Here is a 19,993-nt window from a genome sequence, read left to right as displayed (position 1 = left end):
TAGCAATTTTTGATAATAGCTGCATAAATAAATATATATATATATATATATATATATATATATATATATATATATATATACTGTATATATATATATATATATATATATATATATATATATACTGTATATATATATATATCTCACAAAAGAGCAATACAAAAAATGACAAACTTAATTTCTCTGTTATCCTGTGCAAATTAAATGAGGCTGCTTGAATTATATATATATATATATTTTATATATTTGACTCTGGTGAGTTGTGTTTAATGTTATAACAAACGTTTAATGACCAAACAGAGAAGCCTTTTTATTTCCCCTTTGTACAGTAGCCCTAAGGAAACATTTGTAGCACAGGAGAAAACTCCCTCTATATCTCAGTTTTCAGTCTGATCCTATCATCCCCCCCCCCCTCCCCTCCCACCCTCAGTACCTGCCTGGCTGTCACAATATGAGGAGCCTCTGCCCTCCCCTGTTCTCATTGGCTACCCTCCCACCAATCCAGTGTCCAAGTGGGCCGGAGGGACTGCATATGTAAAGCCCTACTTCATATTAATAACCTCCAATCGGGGCTTTAAGTCCTTGATTAGAAGTGTGTGAGAGCTTTTGGTCCCAACTGGCTGTGCCTATAGTCTTGTCACCAGGAGAACATTTGTGTTAATTGCACCGTTGCTCTGTCAAGGAAACTTTGATTTATAGCTGGGCGCACAAATAATGGTTGCCGAGCGCACATGGATTCGGTAGAACTTTGCCTTCCTGAATCTTTTTCCCTGCACTACGAAGAAGAGTAGGTACCTTTTTATTTTCCCTTCTATGTACAGAGATGCAGGTAGCAGAGCTGAGTGGATTTCCGTGCGTGACTGATTGTCTTGTCTCTTTTGTGTGACGGTGGGTGTGTGTGTGAGCGTGGGGGGGTCTGCTGCTAATTCGGCGAGTGTTGGATTGTTCTGTTACCTTCCACTATGAACCGTGTGACAATCAAGGGAACAGCTGGGTGACAGTCACTTCTTATTCAGGTGCTAAGAATAGGGCAGAAAAGCTTAGTTTATGTAATAAACTGTGCACAGTAACATTTATTTTTTCCTAGAAAAGAAAAAGAAAATCCTAGACTAGATTATAACCTGCAGCTAGAGCTCTGCTAGTTTGTCACACTCTTTAGGATAAGTGATATCCTCTGTGCTGTAGGATAATGACAAGCGATCATAAGGCATTATTATAGGGCTGTGTGGCCACTGTATTTGGTAAGCATTAACCAGCTATAATGTGTGCATTTGTCAATGAGTAACTGGGGCTAGTTAGAAAATGTGCAGCAAATACTTGTAATGTGCTATAAAAATAAAATAATAAAAAAATAACAGTAGTTGGTACTGAATACAATCATACAGTAAATTAAATCCTTATAATAAAATCATAAGATATTTGTAAACATAGGTTAGCTTATTTAGTTGTCCATGTTGTTATTTGTTTTTGAGACAGGTATTTAAGTATCTCATAAACTTAATTTTGCTTATGGTCAGGATTTTAGTGTAGTTTATGCAGGGAGCTGTCATTGATTATCTGTGTGCTTGAGATGGGTAATATGCTCAGCACCAACAATGCTAAGCAGGGAGCTATAACTGTGCACAAGGCATTTCAAGTACTTAGGAGCACCAGTGTCTTTGCTTATAAACTATCCTGCTTACAGCAATGATATTTAAAGAAACTTAGAAGAAAAATTACAGCTGTGCATATATATATATATATATATATATATATATATATATAGTTAGTTAGTTATAGTTATATATGTTTAGGAAAGCATTTTAATGATAATGAATGCGCAGCATAGGAAAAAAAAGTATTTTAGAATTTAAAAAGTATACAACTTGAAAGAATTAGAAAAAAAAGTCGTCATACAATGATTCAACATGTACACATTTTTTTAATATATCACTTCTTGGCAAGTTTTGATGGCAATATGATCAAATATTTTTAAAACATATAACCGCTGCCTTGTCATTGCTAAAGAAGCTTTTTTAAATTTACCTGCTTATGCCTCATTAAAATGATTAGATACATAAGCTTCTTAGAGAATTGCATTTAAATGATCTAGGTGGATATATATATATATATATATATATATATATTGGTCAGATGTGCAGTGTATGTTTTGTAATTAGGTTCTTTAATAAATCTCATTGATGTGTATTTACCTTCTCAGAAGATATGTGGTTTAGTTGACAAGTAGAAATATTAAATGATAAATAAGTGATCTGTCTATGTATGTCAATTATTTAACCACAGCGTATATGTACTGTATGCTCGTTATTACTCTTGAGTGCGGTCGGTGGCTTTCCAACAACCTCACAGTTTAAAAAAAAGAAAAAAAAAAGTAGTTTAAAAAGTAGAACGGTAAATATTTTACTAACGCAAAATAAAAATGGATTAATTAATTTTGTAGATATTGAAGGGGGGGGGGGGTATTTTCGGAGCAACCAGCCAACTGTTTTGACTGGGAATGGGTGTGCTTTGATTTTTACAGCTGAGAGTGTTAAAGAATGTAATCATTTCAGTCCAGCTACATGCATATGCCATTCTGTTTAAATAATTGTTAATAAACAAGCAGATGCATTAAATATATTTGGCCATTTTGACATATGTGTCAATCTAATCTTCAGAAATGAAACAGTGGGGTCTTCACATAAACCTCCTTTCTACCTCTGATTAAAATGTAACATTGACTAAAGGATTACAGAGCTGACTTAATTTTACTGACTGTTTTACCAGTTGTCACAGCTGTTGGAAGGCGTAAAGGCAAATAAACCAGTCCAAAAAAGGCAAAACAACTAGATGGTTGTTTGTAGAAATAGTTTATTAAAATTAACCATCATATTTATCTCTCAAATATGGCAATACATTTATTTTACGTATGATTTCTGATTCCAAATGCATATCTTAGAAATAACATTAAATAAGAAGGCAGAAAAAAATAGAGTATATGAAAACAAACAAACAAAAAATTTTACTGCCCCTTTGCTGACGAAGTGGACTATAACGCTTTACTGCATAAAGTGTTGCACCCCTCTTTGGCTGGCAGAGGGTTAAAAAACCCCAGACCAAAATGAATAGGCAGGAAAAAAAATAAGACATGTAAAGAGAAGAATAGATGTTTAAATTGTAGTAAGTTTTATGTAGATAAAGAAGCCTACTGCTTGTCAAGTCCAAGATAAGATGGCATTAGTGCTTCAATAAATGACCACACATCTTAAGTGATTGCTTTTAAATGATCGGGTTTCCAACTGGGATTTCGCTATTCTCTATTTCCCACTCTGGTTTCCTTCCCCCCATCTTCATTCTTGCCCTAAAGTTTTATCCCTTGAGAGTGATGTCAATAACGCATCAAAGATGCTCGAGAAACTGTAGGTTTTAAAAAATCGTAGGTATAAAGTTAGTTGCAAGTAGATTTAAAGTGAAAAAGAAACTTTATTGGTACTGAATCAAGGCTTTTGAAGTTTTGTCATACGACAGAACCTTAATTGAAAATCTATTGTCAATGTATTTGTTTGTTTATTTATTTAGTTTATTTTTTAATGCCACCATGGACATTTGTAGCATTGTAAACCTCACAACTGAATTTAGGAAAGGAATATACTAGATATTTGGTTTTATTTTCAATACATGCCCATGTAAATTGGTTTGAAATTATGGTCAAAATATTGCATCTTTTCTATGCATTTAAATTTCAGTCTGACAGCACAGTCTGTTTCGGGGGAGTTGGCCCATTTTATAGAGTTGAATGCTCTTTTTAATGTGTTTATGGCAGCACTCTTTTATTTACTGAGCCTAGTGCGTTACAGCTGTAATTAACCCATGTTATTAAGCAAAGCCCTAGTGAATATCCATTAATTTCGTAGAATGATTGGCCTTCCTGCACTTCATTCCGAATTTCAAGGTGTATTATGTGTTTTTCAGGAGTTATTGTAGCTGATTCCCCCTTTTAATAAGCTTATTTAGATTGTGCGTAAACAGAGTGCTCGTTGTCTTTAACACATAACCCATATCCGGTTTATATAGGGACATGAAAAGTCCATATAATATATTTTTGAAAAGAATTAAAATGATCAAGAATTAAAAAAAAAAAAAAAATCTAAATACTCTTTATGTATTATTTATGTAATGTTAACGAGATTTATTTTACATCTCACGATGTTTACATCTAATTTATAACTATATATTTAAAGTATTTTAGGAAGTTGTACAGCTGTGAATAATAGAAACATAATTACGTGCTTCTGCAATCAGCTTGATGCATGCTGAGATCTCCCTTCATATAACCTGACAACTTTTCACATGCCATTAGTTTTAATCACACATTTATTGTTAGGGAACATTCCATTTTCAAAAAAAATCTGGAAAACAAAATTTGTATGTCACGTTAGGTTAAAGTGAAATAGAATTAATCATAAAAAAAGTTGAAAGTTCTATTGTAAAACATAAATTATGTTTTGAAAATTCCAATCACTTAAAAAAAAACATGAAATCTTTTTTGCAAATCTTGTTAAATAAAGTTTTTTTTTTTTTTTTTCCAAAGCATTAGTCTTTTCAGTCACAATACTATATATAGTATACTTTTGGAACTCAAGACCCTAAAAGCCATTGTTTTGAGACTTTATTTGGAAAATGATCTACCAAACTCAACCTTACATAGAAACTGCTATACTTGAAGAGAAAACAATGTATATTTTGGAATGTAAGTGATCACAATACTATATCTCTTGAGAATGGGGGTTTGTATTCCCCAAGCCTGTTTCTACCCCCCCCCCCTTTTTACATGCCATAGCCTTATATGAAATTGTCATTGTCCTAAAGCACATGAGAGAGAAATGAATTGCAGTTCTCAACATGCTCTGACATTGAAATATTTAGCCTCTCTGCCTCCAATCATACTTTATGTGTATGTTTGATAGTGCAGGAATGACACCCATAGTCTGAACCTGACATCTTCTTCTGGTATTCTGTTTAACTTGATCACTTGTGTTATATGTCTGATACCCAAATAAAAAGAAATTCATCTCTTTAGATAGCTAGATAAATAGATAGATAGATAGATAGATAGATAGAAAGAAAGATAGTATATACACTCTCTCTCTCACACACACACACACACTGAGGTGCAGATGTCTTATGAATTAGAAATCCAAAGGTCCCCTTTTTATTTTTTTATTTAAACATTTTAAATAGTATGAGGCAGGACTTAATGGTTTTCAAAATCCTTTATCTTTATTTATATGTTATACATACACACATTGTTGAGAGGTATGTGTGTTTTTTTGTCATCGTGTTCACCTAGCCACCTATTTTATCTGTGCGTGCTGTGTGTATGTGTCTGTATACATAGGGCTATTTAGAAATAGTTTTTTTTTACATGTGGTCTATTTCATTACATAGATAAAGGTATACGTATTTTATAACAGTGTTACATTTCTAGGTATATTTATTTGGTTTGATTTAGTATTTATTTAGAGGATTATTATAAAATATTTATTTGTATATATTTACACTGTTTATTAATATACAATTTTTTAAATGTCAAACATTATATATGTATATATAAATATAACAATATATAATGAATGATAATTTTAAAATGTTTTTTTTTTTTTTTAAGGCATTTCCCCCAGACAACTGATAAATTCTTTTATCTTTATCTTAGGGAAATGGTTTATATACACAGACAAGGTGTAAATGTGAGGACGAGCTCTTATTCAGAAAATAAAACCTTACCTTCATGGTAGGACTGTGTCATTTTACTTTTTTTTTTGTATTTTGTGTATTACATTTATCATGTGTACCTATGTTGTTGTTTATGAATATGGCATTACAAATATTATTAGCAAATTAATTTAACATTAAAAAAATAGTATATTGCCCCCCACATGACTGCAAGTATAGTAATTTGCATTAGTTAGACTAATTTTTTATTTGTTGCCTGCTTAAATTTCTCTACATATTGAAATTTCTAAACAGCTGGAATATTAAATGAGACATCATTTTCTGGCATTTAAAAATGCAAGCAACTAATTTGGCTAACACTTTTAAAGATTTGTCTAGTATTTTATCAAAGCAAATTACTATTTTCCACCCATTACTGAGGTGCGCTGTAATTTAATCATCACACTTCTCTTCTGCTTTAATTATTTCTTGTGGAGAATTTCCTTACATGTAGTGGGTAAATATTTAAGTAATCCCTTTGTTGGTATATACAGTGGAAGTCTTGTGAAACATACACTACAATGTTCAGATCACCAGTATGTGGTACCAGTTAATATTCTAAAATAATAAGGAATTATATATTGTTTAGCAAAGTGGTCCCTATATTAAAGTGCTGTGGCTGTAGTGTTTATTTTACAGTACATAATCTCATTTTAATACAGAATGTCAAGTAGGGAAAAGTAACTTGCGACTACAAATATTTCCAAGATAATGTTATAGCATCGGTTAAGAAAATGCACTCGTAATGTTAAATAACTGCCTTCTTTGTGTACCTATATCAATGTTTACATGTATTGCAGAATTGATATTTAACTAATCTCAGACATGTAATTTCTGTCATTGTTACATTCTTGTTTATATATATATATATATATATATATATATATATATCGCTGTTCTATATGTAAACTTTAGTAATGTTGAATCCCATCCATAGAAATAAACATCATAAATTTGGCGTAGATTACAAGGCAAATGAAGGATACCAATCTCATATACCGCATTAAGTTAGTACAAAGGAATATATATCAAATTGAATTGTTAAGTATTATAATAAGTATTATATGGAATTGTATGGTATACTATAACAAGCCTGAATTTGTTTTTGAACTTACCTACAATGCGTAAAAAAACCCCATATTGAGTACAATAGTAAGTTATTATAATTACTAATGATTTAAATATTTGATTACCTAAATAAACAATTATTTTGATAATCAGTAATTGTGCATTATTGTTAGAATTACTTAAGGATATGCGTCATATTTCTAGATACTGTAAAAAGAGATCTAAGTTTCACATTTGTTTTTAATTGGTTAATTTATTGGGCGTATCATGAGATGTTTACTCTAAGCAGGGATTAAATTATATGTTTGATACGTTGTAACAAATATACAACATTGTAACCAGGGTGTCTAAAAATGGATGACTGAAACGTTGTCTAAATCTTACATTTGCAATTTTTCTTTTAATTTTTAAGGGATGTTAGCCCAGTATTTACGTTTGTAGTAAATCTCAGGCTACTATTAGATGGGTATATATGTATACCTTTATTTATACAAAGATTGCATGTATCCAAACAAAAATTTTTTTCATAAATTAAATTGGACTTTTCTGACTATATGTTAGGAAACAGTATTGTGCCTTAATATTCCATAACTTTAGAAATGGTACACGTTGAACATGTCTAAATTGTAACATCTTTACAATGAATTCCAAATGAAGGAAAAGCTTGTGCAAAAAATAATTATGATATAATACTCATAAAACTGTGGCTCTACAAAGCATATGCTTTTTAGATATAGGTATATACCATTACTATGTTTTTGACTATTACTACACAATAGAGTTTACATTTTCTGTGGTTGACTTATGCTATACAGTAATACATGCAAGAAATCACATGCGTTTTTCTTGTACCTGATCATGTGCATTCGACAGTGCAGATCCACTTACATACATAGCGCCAAATAAAAGGTGCCCATTTAATTAAAACAAGAGAATAATTTTCGTACTAAATAGGCCAGTCATATTTTCCCTTGTCACTTCTTCAAAAGAGTGTGCCCATCTGTTAGCAACACTTGCTCTTCCAATGTAATGAAGTGTGAAAATATAAACTAGACAGCGCCCTTTTTCATATTGTCAATTGAGAAAAGTTTTAAAACATCCAACCAGATATCAAGCAGCTGTCTGGAAAAGTGTAACCAGCAACCCCAATCTCCCATGAACCATTGATGAGATATAATGAAAGAGCTTGTTTAAAAACTTAACAGATACTGTATCAAAAGCGCAGACACGAGCAAGGGGAACTAAATTTATATAATCAAATGTTGTTTAACCGTTTGTGGAATGGAAGGATCATTCAAAACATCAACAAATTTTGAGCAAGATGGCAGAAGGTGTTAGAATATTACAAATTATATGACAGTAACGCTGTTTAAAGAGGCTTTGACCACAGTCCCCAAGTTTTTTTTACAATTAAAATAATACAGTTGAATGTAAGAACATTCCTATACACTAAAAGTTTTTTTTTTTTTATCATTCCTTTAAATTTTTATTATTATTTTAAAAATGACTTTGAAAAATGAATTATGATTAAATCTTTGTTAATTTGTACTTTAAGATTTTTCTCTCTGGTCTTCAATCACCCTTTTTCAGCAATTTGAGGCCTATACTACAATGTCAAGGTCAATGTGTGTGAACAAAAACACATCCAAGAATATATTTTTTTTTACAGTTAAGTTTTCTGAAGTACTAATGAAGAATTTGTTAATAGCACTTGTGTTTAAAAAATAAATAAATGAAATAAATGCAACATAATGTAATTATTTTAAAAGTGTCAAATTTTGGAACCAAATTATGGTTTATATTATTTCTAAAAATGGTGACATCAATAAAGTGGTTCAGAAAATTGAATATTAATTTGTAGCATACCAAATGATTTAAGAAAAAAGTGTTCATTTTAAATAATACTTTGATAATATGTCAAATAATACGGTAATATTAAATTACATTACAAATGATATATTTTTTTATATAAGTTTATTTGTAAACTTTACTTCTAGATTTTCATTCTCCTACACTTTCCCATGTCTTATGATGCTATTTTGCTTATGCTTTTCTTTCATAAAAATATATAGTCTAATGTAAAATAAAAATGTAATTGATTAAAAAGAGATTTCATAAAATGATGACTGGGAACCTACTACATAACTTTGTATGTGTAGCTTTTATATATATATATATATATATATATATATATATATATATATATATATTTATATATACTAACTCCCCTGTTTACAGTGTTTTTTAAAACAACAATCTAAACTGCACTCGTGCCACAATGCACCATGAATATTAACAACTGATCCCATGAGCAATCAGGGGGGTTAAGTGGGAATCCCTGATAACCGAATAAAGACTGCAGAGTGGCACATTATTATTCTGCTATCAGAAAAGGATCAAGCGCAAGTGATGCTGGGTCATATTAGAGAGCCAATCACAGAATTACATTAGTGGGAAAGACACCTGTCCAATATATATGTTTACTGCGTCACAGAATTGTGCAGGGCTAGGGATCTAAAATGCTTCACATTACTGATGTACCAGTGATATTGACTTCAAATGTGCTCTTGAATTTCCCCTATGTCTAAAACTAGATGTGTATTAGGTTATAAGTTTGTATGATATTAAATAATACAGCTCTGAGAAGGTACAATGTAAAAATGTATTATGCCACACATGAATATTGTTAGCAGTGGCATAAAATGCATTGTATTGTAAAATAAATTAGAAAAATTCACTACATTAACTTTGCTGTCAGAAGGTCAGAGGAGAGCAACCGTGCATTTCAGGCTGAAAATTCAATAACCCCTTCATTGCCAGAGCTCCGTGCAATGCATAACATTTACTGTAAAACCAATTCATTAGTCTCACATTGAAAACATTTGTCTTGGGGTCATGCATAGGGCACGTGACTGCCAATTCTCATTCACTGAGCTATTGCACTACCTGAGTGAGATTTCTTGTTTATTTATCTAAGAGATCAGGCCCATTAATAATATGGTTTGTATACGCCCTACCTTTCCTTATTTTTTTAAAGATATTTATATTGCTTGTGCTTTTGATGTACATATTAAATCTTTTAACTTGTAAATAAAATATCGAAGTCCAAAGCACAGACAAAGACTTTATCTGAAACGTCTATAGTATATGCCTCAGCTTTCATCAAGAAATTGACAAGTTTTGTGTGAACATTTCTTTACCGCTTTATAGAGAGACCCAAGCGATTGCAATCCGCTACAACTTACTTAACTTTCAAACATGGCTCAAGTAAATTCCGAATGAGAAAAACGAATTCCCCTCCACACGTAAAAAAAACACTTCAAATACTCATTAGTATTAAATGTAAAAACATAGAAAAGTTGCATAAAATAAATTATAATGAAATCATAAATAAATTGTAATAAAAAAGGAAATATTTTTTAAAAAAAATCCTGTAGGTTTAGAAATATCGATAATTTTAATCCTTTATATTTTTCTTTATATTTTACATTTATAGTTAAATAAATGATGGACATAGGTAGTGAAAAATATAAAAAAAACCTTGCTAAATGGCAAATAAGATAAGGGAATATTTTCTATTATTTTGCCTAAAGGAAACGGGGACTGCATAATTTCATTAATTATAGATCTTAATTTAATGTGACGTATTACACTTATTACATTATTTAGAAAATACACTTGCACACATGCAATACTAATAATAATTCTAATAATACATAGTAAAAAGATAGGGTTAATATCAAGCAAATAACATACGTTTTGTTAAGGGAAAATGCTTCGATAAACATGAAAAAGTTCATTTGTAGGTGACATTGAGAACAATCTAATAAAGATTGGGTTCAATTATTATTACAGATTTTCCTAAAGACTAAAAGTTCTGCCCGTTCTGGATTTAATATGTATTGTCTGATGTTCTCCTTTTGGCAGAAGAGTTAAAACCGTCTTTCATTGAAAAGTAGATTCGTACATAGATTTATCCGTATAGTAATTCAGGCACGTTACAGATAATGTCAACTAACAAGTCACCGCTGTGCTATATGCAGAAGTCGAATACATCAGTGTTATTTTGCAGTTTTGTTCTGGGGAGCGTAGCTGTGAATAAAATGTGAAAACGTGTCACTTTCTGAAATCTTTCTGGCAATAACAAGCGATCATCATATGGCTGTTGCAAAACTCTGTTGCAAGGCTCTTAAAAAATGCAATACTTTGGATGCCAAAATCATTGGGCAGAAAGGTGTTTTGCTGTAAAGGTCATTTAATTAATTAATTAATTTATTTATTATTTCATTCAACCCTTCATCATAACAACTGACACATATTTATATGGCCTTGACAAACCTGAAAAAGGTACTATGTTTTTTTTTTGTGTGTTTATTTTTAGAATATTCCTTAATAAATTATTTTGTTATATACAGTATTTTATTTGTAACTGTATGAGGCAAATTAGCACAAACCAGGTATTTTATGAGGTACATATGTAGAGTCTATCAGTGCTAAAAAGTAGATTATATAAATATTTCAGAACAAAACATGATTGTGTGACCAAATGGAATGCCAGGAAATTAATATTTTTTTCTTATATAGTCTACTCAGAGTTAAATAAAGTAAAATTGCTAAATTCTCACTTGTCTGGGACATGTATATCAATTAAGTACCGGAAATGAGAAAAAGTTGCAGAAATCATGATCCATCTCTAAGTGCTTTCAGTTTATTCCAAATACACCTTTAGTGGCGACTATAGGAAACTAGCACACGACTAACATTATTATCTGATGGCGCTCCCGATATGCTGTGCGTATGATTGTGTGTAAATACAGTTAGTTAGTCGTGTTTATCTGATAGTCTAGCACACAGAGAGGAGGCAAACAAATTGTATTCAGTAACTGTGCTGTTTATACACCTGATAAGATTGAAAAGCTTTCAAAATGCTGATATGCTTTGAATAAGAAATGGATAATCACTTTTACTGGCACCACCTTATCGGGCATGCAGTAAAATGCCAGCACTTTTATATTAGGAAAATAAACTGTTTTAACCACAGTACCCTTTGGTTTGCGTAGTGAAGTTCCTTTGTGATGCCCAGCAAGGATTGGTGGAATATATTATGTTCCCAAAATTACAGGTTTAGTTCAATGGCAAATAAGGATTAAAGTATTATTTTCCCAGTGTGTGTGTTGGGGGGAGGGGGGGTTCTATTATATTTTCTTTGCCTTTGGGAAAGTTGGTATTTGTTACTGATTCTAAATATTGTCATCATGAACACAAAAACAAACACTGCTCCATATTTAGTGTGATAGAGGAAAATTCTCTATGACTTTATACTTTTAGCTAAAAATTCTCAACATGAAACAGAAGATGACAGATAAGTGATATAGCCCTAGTTTGATATCTAAAAAAATCAGTGCTCTGTATTAAATAAGTGCTGAAAACTTAAAAAAATGTTTTGTACCACTTCTAAAATGATTATTTTGTGATTAAATAGTTTTTATTAAATTTTCAAAGCGTCAATTAACATAAAATGGTCAGAAATATGCAATACCTACAAGACAATTGCAGACATATTATAATATCTTTGTCAGTGTACACGCTCCCCGCTTCCAGTATCCAACGGGAGAGAGCTATTCACATATACTAAAAGGAATATCTTAAAGCACCAGTTTATGATGACTTTGAAATAAGACGTTTTCAGACTGTCATTTTTCTTTTTCTTTTAAACTTTCTTGTGTTTAGCACCCACGGAAAAATTAAAGAAAAAATGCATTGGCTTCCTGATAGATTTATGCAGTGCATTGTTGCCTTCTTTTAGAGCCAAACAGTTAATGTTAAATAAGGTCCTTAAGCTTAAATATACTACTGCTTTGTAATACTGGGCTTATATTGTAACTAGAATAAAGACGTTTGGCAGTTCCTTCCATCTCCAATGTGGTCTTCAGATTATCAGCATTTTCTACGCTTTCATATCTTTATTTATATTCTTCTCTCAATTGTCTAATTTCTCTTACTCCGTTCCTCTCTGACGCTTTCTCATTTTTCTTCATTTTATGCTTTGGAAGTGGTTGTTGCATTCTGATTTGATAAATGATAGCGCAAAAAGTGTTTTGATTGATTTTGGATTACTATTGATTGTTCTTGATTAGATCACTGACACCCTGGAATCAATACAATTCGATAAGACACTGGGCCTCTTTCCTACCCCTCTCAGCTGACCAAGGGGAATACAAGAAAACTGAATGCTCGTGGATGATAAATTGACCAAATGTCTATCTTTAGAAAACGTTTTCTAAGACTGCAGACCTCTTAGACTTTCTAAGACTAGCAGTCTCTGTGGAGTGTATGCTGTAACAATAGAAAACTGCACAGTCCTTTTTTAATTAATAATATAAATTTCTTCCAGAAAGTTGTGCACTTTAGGGCCTTGGAATCTTTCACCCGCAGTTAAAATGAACTTTAGCAACAAGTTTTCTTTGAACAGACCATTTTAAACCAATAAATCAGTATTTTTTATTGTAAGAATTTAAAGGGACAGTCTACACCAAAATTGTTATCGTTTAAAAAGATAGATAATGCCTTTATTACCCATTCCCCAGTTTTGCATAACCAACATTGTTATATTAATACACCTTTTACCTCTGTGATTACCTTGTATCTAAGCCCTTTCTGACAGCCCCCCTGATCACATGACTTTTTATTTATTATCTATTGACTTGCATTTTATGCAATAAGTGTAGTGTCTGCCACAACCCACGTCATTAGCATGATGTTATCTATATGTCTCACATGAACTAGCACTCCCCTGTTGTGAAACGCTAATAAAAATGCATGTGTTAAGAGGCTGTCTTTAGTGGCTTAGAAACAGGCAGAAACTTAGAGGTTTAAATGTTATAAAGTGTATTAATATAACAATGTTGGTTGTGCAAAGCTGGGGAATGGGTAGTAAAGGCATTATCTATCTTTTTAAACAATAACTCTGGTGTAGACTGTCCCTTTAAATTATGTGGTATTAAACGTTCTCCTTTTGGGAAATCACAATGGCTTCCTAGGAGGATACATTTTCGATAGACGGATGGATGGATGAATAGATAGATAGAGTAAATGGAGTGGGGGGGGGGGAGTACTTGTGTTTGTTTATATATATATATAAATTTTTTTTTAGACAGAGAGAAAGACATATAACATTGGAGTACATATTATGACCGTACCTTTGCACAACAGCATGCAAACTACTAGATTTTTAAAATATATACTTAATGGTACATGTGTAATGGTAAAACATTTTTGCTAAAAATACAAAACTAAACAAATCTAGTACAGGAGGAAGAGGGCCCTGCTCCGGAGAGCTCACAGTCTATAGGTTTAGGGTGCAGAGACATAAGGTTGGATTTAATTAATAACAAATCAGTAAGCCTTTCAATTATCCCAACATGTAAATGACTGCAGTAATGAAATATGATAGAAAAATACTATGCTATACAGTTAGAATCTAGAGCATTGCTAAGTGATGATCTTGCACAGTTTTATCTTTATTGAAATGACATATGTGTTGGTGTGTGTTTATGTGTGAGTGTTTGTTATTATGTGTGTGTCAGGCATCTGTGTAATGTGTGTGCCTACATGTGTGTTTATGTGTGTGGGGTGTGTACATGTGTAGTGTGTGTGTGTGTTGGGTATATATTTGTGTTTGTTTATGTGTGTTTTGTGTGTGTGCTTGTATATATGTGCTGGCGTGTGTATGCATGTGTGTGTGTTTATGTGTATGGGTTATGTATTTGTGTGTGGTGTGTTTGTGCGCTTGCATATATGTGTTGGTGTGTGTGTTTATGTGTGTGAGGTGTGTCCGCTTGCATATATGTGTTTGTGTGTCTGTGTTTATGTGTGTGTTTATGTTTGTGCTTGCATATATGTGTTGGTGTGTGTGTTTATGTGTGTGTTTATGTTTGTGCTTGCATATATGTGTTTGTGTGTGTGAGGTGTGTCCGCTTGCATATGTGTTTGTGTGTGTGTTTATGTTTGGTCTTGCATATATGTGTTTGTGTGTCTGTGTTTATGTGTGTGTTTATGTTTGTGCTTGCATATATGTGTTGGTGTGTGTGTTTATGTGTGTGTTTATGTTTGTGCTTGCATATATGTGTTTGTGTGTGTGAGGTGTGTCCGCTTGCATATGTGTTTGTGTGTGTGTGTTTATGTGTGTGTTTATGTTTGGTCTTGCATATATGTGTTTGTGTGTCTGTGTTCATGTGTGTGTTTATGTTTGTGCTTGCATATATGTGTTGGTGTGTGTGTTTATGTGTGTGGAGTTTGTGTGCGTGCTTGTGTGTGCATGTATATATTAGTGTGCATGTGTGGTGTGTGTGTGTGTGTGTGTGTATAAAAGAGTGAAAGGAGTACAACTGAACGCATTTTTGACTATGCATTACATTTTCACTAACCTTGCAGCATGAATAATTAAATGGATGATTGACTTGCAAAGATAAATAAACAATAAGGTAGCAGATTACAGTTCAGCGTCATCAAGCATTGGCCACCGCCGTATTGCAAATGAAAACTGAGATTCAGATTTTACAAACTTTTTAACTTTGTTGTCGTATGAGATTTGAGCGTGCCGCTGAGTTCTCCCTTTGCAGTTCTGTTCAAGCTATTCGTGACCAAGTCCACAACTCGTTATTACGTCTCTTAATGTTTTACTCAGATCTGCTTTGGAATGCGATTAATCAACCTTTATTGGTGCGACCTGGGCAAATTCTACGTGGCAGTGAATATTTTTAATTAGGTCTCCTGATTGCACCTTATGATTTTAAAACATTTCCATATGTATATATTTTAGTCAGTACTTGCTTGTCAGATTGATTATTTTTCCATTCTTTATTTTTAATTAAATGAATAAATGATTTTTGTCTATTTTAACTAATTCACTGCCACTTATTTGTAACTTACATTTAATGTTACAACATGAACATTTTATTGGAAAGGAATGAAATAAATTGCACATGCCGTGAAAATGTTCAATAGTATACTAGTGCTGTGCAGTTCCTTTTGCCTTTCTTAACTATGAGATCAGCCCAATGCAAATAACCTAAACTCATGCAAACTCATGCCTGAAAGCAAACTCACTAGTTAGCAGCTAAGTATGATCTGCGATTGGCACCTGGGTGTGTGTAAGAGGTGCTGATCTCTGAGTTAAAAAAGTCTGACCGGAACCTTTTAAAACACACTTTGTATTGTAAAAATACCCTTCGGTAGTGTTCTGGTCCGTAGATTCTGACCATAGTTTTGATCTCTCTTTATGGTACACAAATGTGTATTTCTATACGTTCTAGAAATTAGTTTGTTTAACCATAACAAATAAGCAAGCCGGCACACACTCATACAGGAATGAACACATACAGTAGCACACATATGCGCACCTACACTCATACAGGCAAGCTCAGACAGTTGTGCACATATGTGTACATACACACACTCATACAGGCAAGAACACTGATAGTGATGCACAGTGCTGGGCGGACAAGGTTCACTTCTGCGAACATGTCCACCTGGGTTTGCAGCCAGCGGGCAACAATACGCTGATCGCATTTAACATTGCTCAAGAGACTGCTTGTGCAATGCCGCCCCCTGTTCACGCTAGGCCAATGGCCCGCAAGCAGGGGCTGTCAAGCACCCTGAGCGAACGTGTCCGGAGGATTTTAATCCACCAGCTAAAAGCTGGCATACAGGTTTACTGTTGCTTCTTAATTATCGGCTGCAGGCTCACCTGCACCGAAGGCACTCCAAAACTGCATACGCAGCTTGATAAATGAATCCCATACTCTTTCTTACACTCACACACACAAACAAAAATACATACTTACACATAATGATGCACACACATATACATAGAAACAGAAACACTATCTTTCTTTCTTACACACATACATACACACACATACAAAGAGTAAAAGACCCACACTTGTTATTACACATACACAGTCACACACACACACATATATATATATATATACACACACAGAGGCAGAGACAAGCACATTCTCTCTTGCACACACATACAATGATATACACATGCATACATTACACACACACACACACACACACACACAAACACACTCACATACAATGATATACACATACAAACACCCGCATACAATGATATACACATGCATACATTACACACATATACAATGATATACACATGCATACATTACACACATACAATGATATACACATGCATACATTACACACACATACAAACACCCGCATACAATGATATACACATGCATACATTACACACATACAATGATATACACATGCATACATTACACACACATACAAGCACACACATACAATGATATACACATGCATAAATTACACACATACAGTGATATACACATGCATACATTACACACACATACAATGATATACACATGCATACATTACACACATACAGTGATATACACATGCATACATTACACACACATACAAGCACACACATACAATGATATACACATGCATAAATTACACACATATACAATGATATACACATGCATACATTACACACATACAATGATATACACATGCATACATTACACACACATACAATGATATACACATGCATACATTACACACACATACAAACACACACATACAATGATATACACGTGCATACATTACACACACTTACAATGATATACACATGCATACATTACACACACATACAATGATATACACATGCATACATTACACACACATACAGTGATATACACATGCATACATTACACACACATACAAACACACACATACAATGATATGCACATGCATACATTACACACACATACAATGATATACACATGCATACATTACACACATATACAGTGATATACACATGCATACATTACACACACATACAATGATATACACATGCATACATTACACACACATACAATGATATACACATGCATACATTACACACACATACAATGATATACACATGCATACATTACACACACATACAATGATATACACATGCATACATTACACACATAGAATGATATTCACATGCATACATTACACACACATACAATAATATACACATGCATACATTACACACATACAAGCACACACATACAATGATATACACATGCATACATTACACACACATACTAGCACACACATACAATGATATACATATGCATACATTGCACACACATAAAAACACACACATACAATGATATACACATGCATACTTTACATACATTACACACATACAATGATATACACATGCATACATTACACACACATACAAACACACACATACAATGATATACACATGCATACATTACACATATACAAGCACACACATACAATTATATACACATGCATACATTACACACACATACAATGATATACACATGCATACATCACACACATACAATGATATACACATGCATACATTACACACATACAAGCACACACATGCAATGATATACACATGCATACATTACACACACACATACAAACACGCACATACAATGATATACACATGCATACATTACACACACACACACACACATACAAACACACACATACAATGATATACACATGCATACATTACACACACATACAATGATATACACATGCATACATTACACACACATACAAACACGCACATACAATGATATACACATGCATACATTACACACACAAACAAACACACACATACAATGATATACACATGCATACATTACACACACATACAAACACACACATACAATGATATACACATGCATACATTACACACACACACACACATACAAACACACACATACAATGATATACACATGCATACATTACACACACATATAATGATATACACATTCATACATTACACACACATACAAACACGCATACAGTGATATACACATGCATACATTACACACATACATACAAACACACACACATACAATGATATACACATGCATATATTACACACACATACAGTGATATACACATGCATACATTACACACACACACACACACACAAAAACATACAAACACACACATACAATGATATACACATGCATACATTACACACACATACAATGATATACACATGCATACATTACACACACACACACACACACACACAAACATACAAACACACACATACAATGATATACACATGCATACATTACACATACACACATACAGACACACACATACAATGATATACACATGCATACTTTACATACACACACACATACAATGATATACACATGCATACATTACACACACATACAAACACACACATACAATGATATACACATGCATACATTACACACACATACAAACACACACATGCAATGATATACACACACACACACACAAAACATTCAAACACACACATACAATGATATACACATGCATACATTACACACACATACAAACACACACATACAATGATATACACATGCATACATTACACACACATACAAACACACACATGCAATGATATACACACACACACACACACACAAAACATTCAAACACACACATACAATGATATACACATGCATACATTACACACACATACAAACACACACATACAATGATATACACATGCATACATTACACACACATACAAACACACACATACAATGATATACACATGCATACATTACACACACATACAAACACACACATACAATGATATACACATGCATACATTACACACACATACAAACACACACATACAATGATATACACATGCATACATTACACACACATAAAATGATATACACATGCATACATTACACATATACAAACACACACATACAATGATATACACATGCATACATTACACACACATACAATGATATACACATGCATACATTAAACACACATACAAACACACACATACAATGATATACACATGCATACATTACACACACATACAATGATATACACATGCATACATTACACACACATACAAACACACACATACAATGATGTACACATGCATACATTACACACATACAAGCACACACATACAATGATATACACATGCATACATTACACACATACAAGCACACACATACAATGATATACACATGCATACATTACACACACACACAATGATATACACATGCATACATTACACACACATACAATGATATACACATGCATACAT

The 19,993-nt window shown here is 32.8% G+C and overlaps 1 protein-coding gene across 3 annotated transcripts in view; it reads left to right on the top strand.

Moving 5' to 3' along the window:
* Positions 1-563: 563 nt before the first annotated feature.
* Positions 564-19,993, top strand: part of ESRRG (estrogen related receptor gamma) — a 263,696-nt gene continuing 244,266 nt past the window's right edge. For 2 of the 3 annotated variants that reach the window (XM_053712498.1, XM_053712499.1), the window contains exon 1: positions 564-784. In XM_053712498.1, coding sequence (XP_053568473.1) covers positions 729-784 — 56 coding nt within the window. In that variant the 5' untranslated portion in view covers positions 564-728. Of the gene's footprint in view, positions 785-5,689; positions 5,768-19,993 lie in introns of all 3 variants that reach the window. The other variant, XM_053712497.1, reaches the window with a different exon arrangement.

The sequence above is a fragment of the Bombina bombina genome, chromosome 4, assembly GCF_027579735.1.
Source record: "Bombina bombina isolate aBomBom1 chromosome 4, aBomBom1.pri, whole genome shotgun sequence".
NCBI classification, from domain to species: domain Eukaryota; kingdom Metazoa; phylum Chordata; class Amphibia; order Anura; family Bombinatoridae; genus Bombina; species Bombina bombina.
This window is presented reverse-complemented; position numbering and strand designations above follow the sequence as displayed.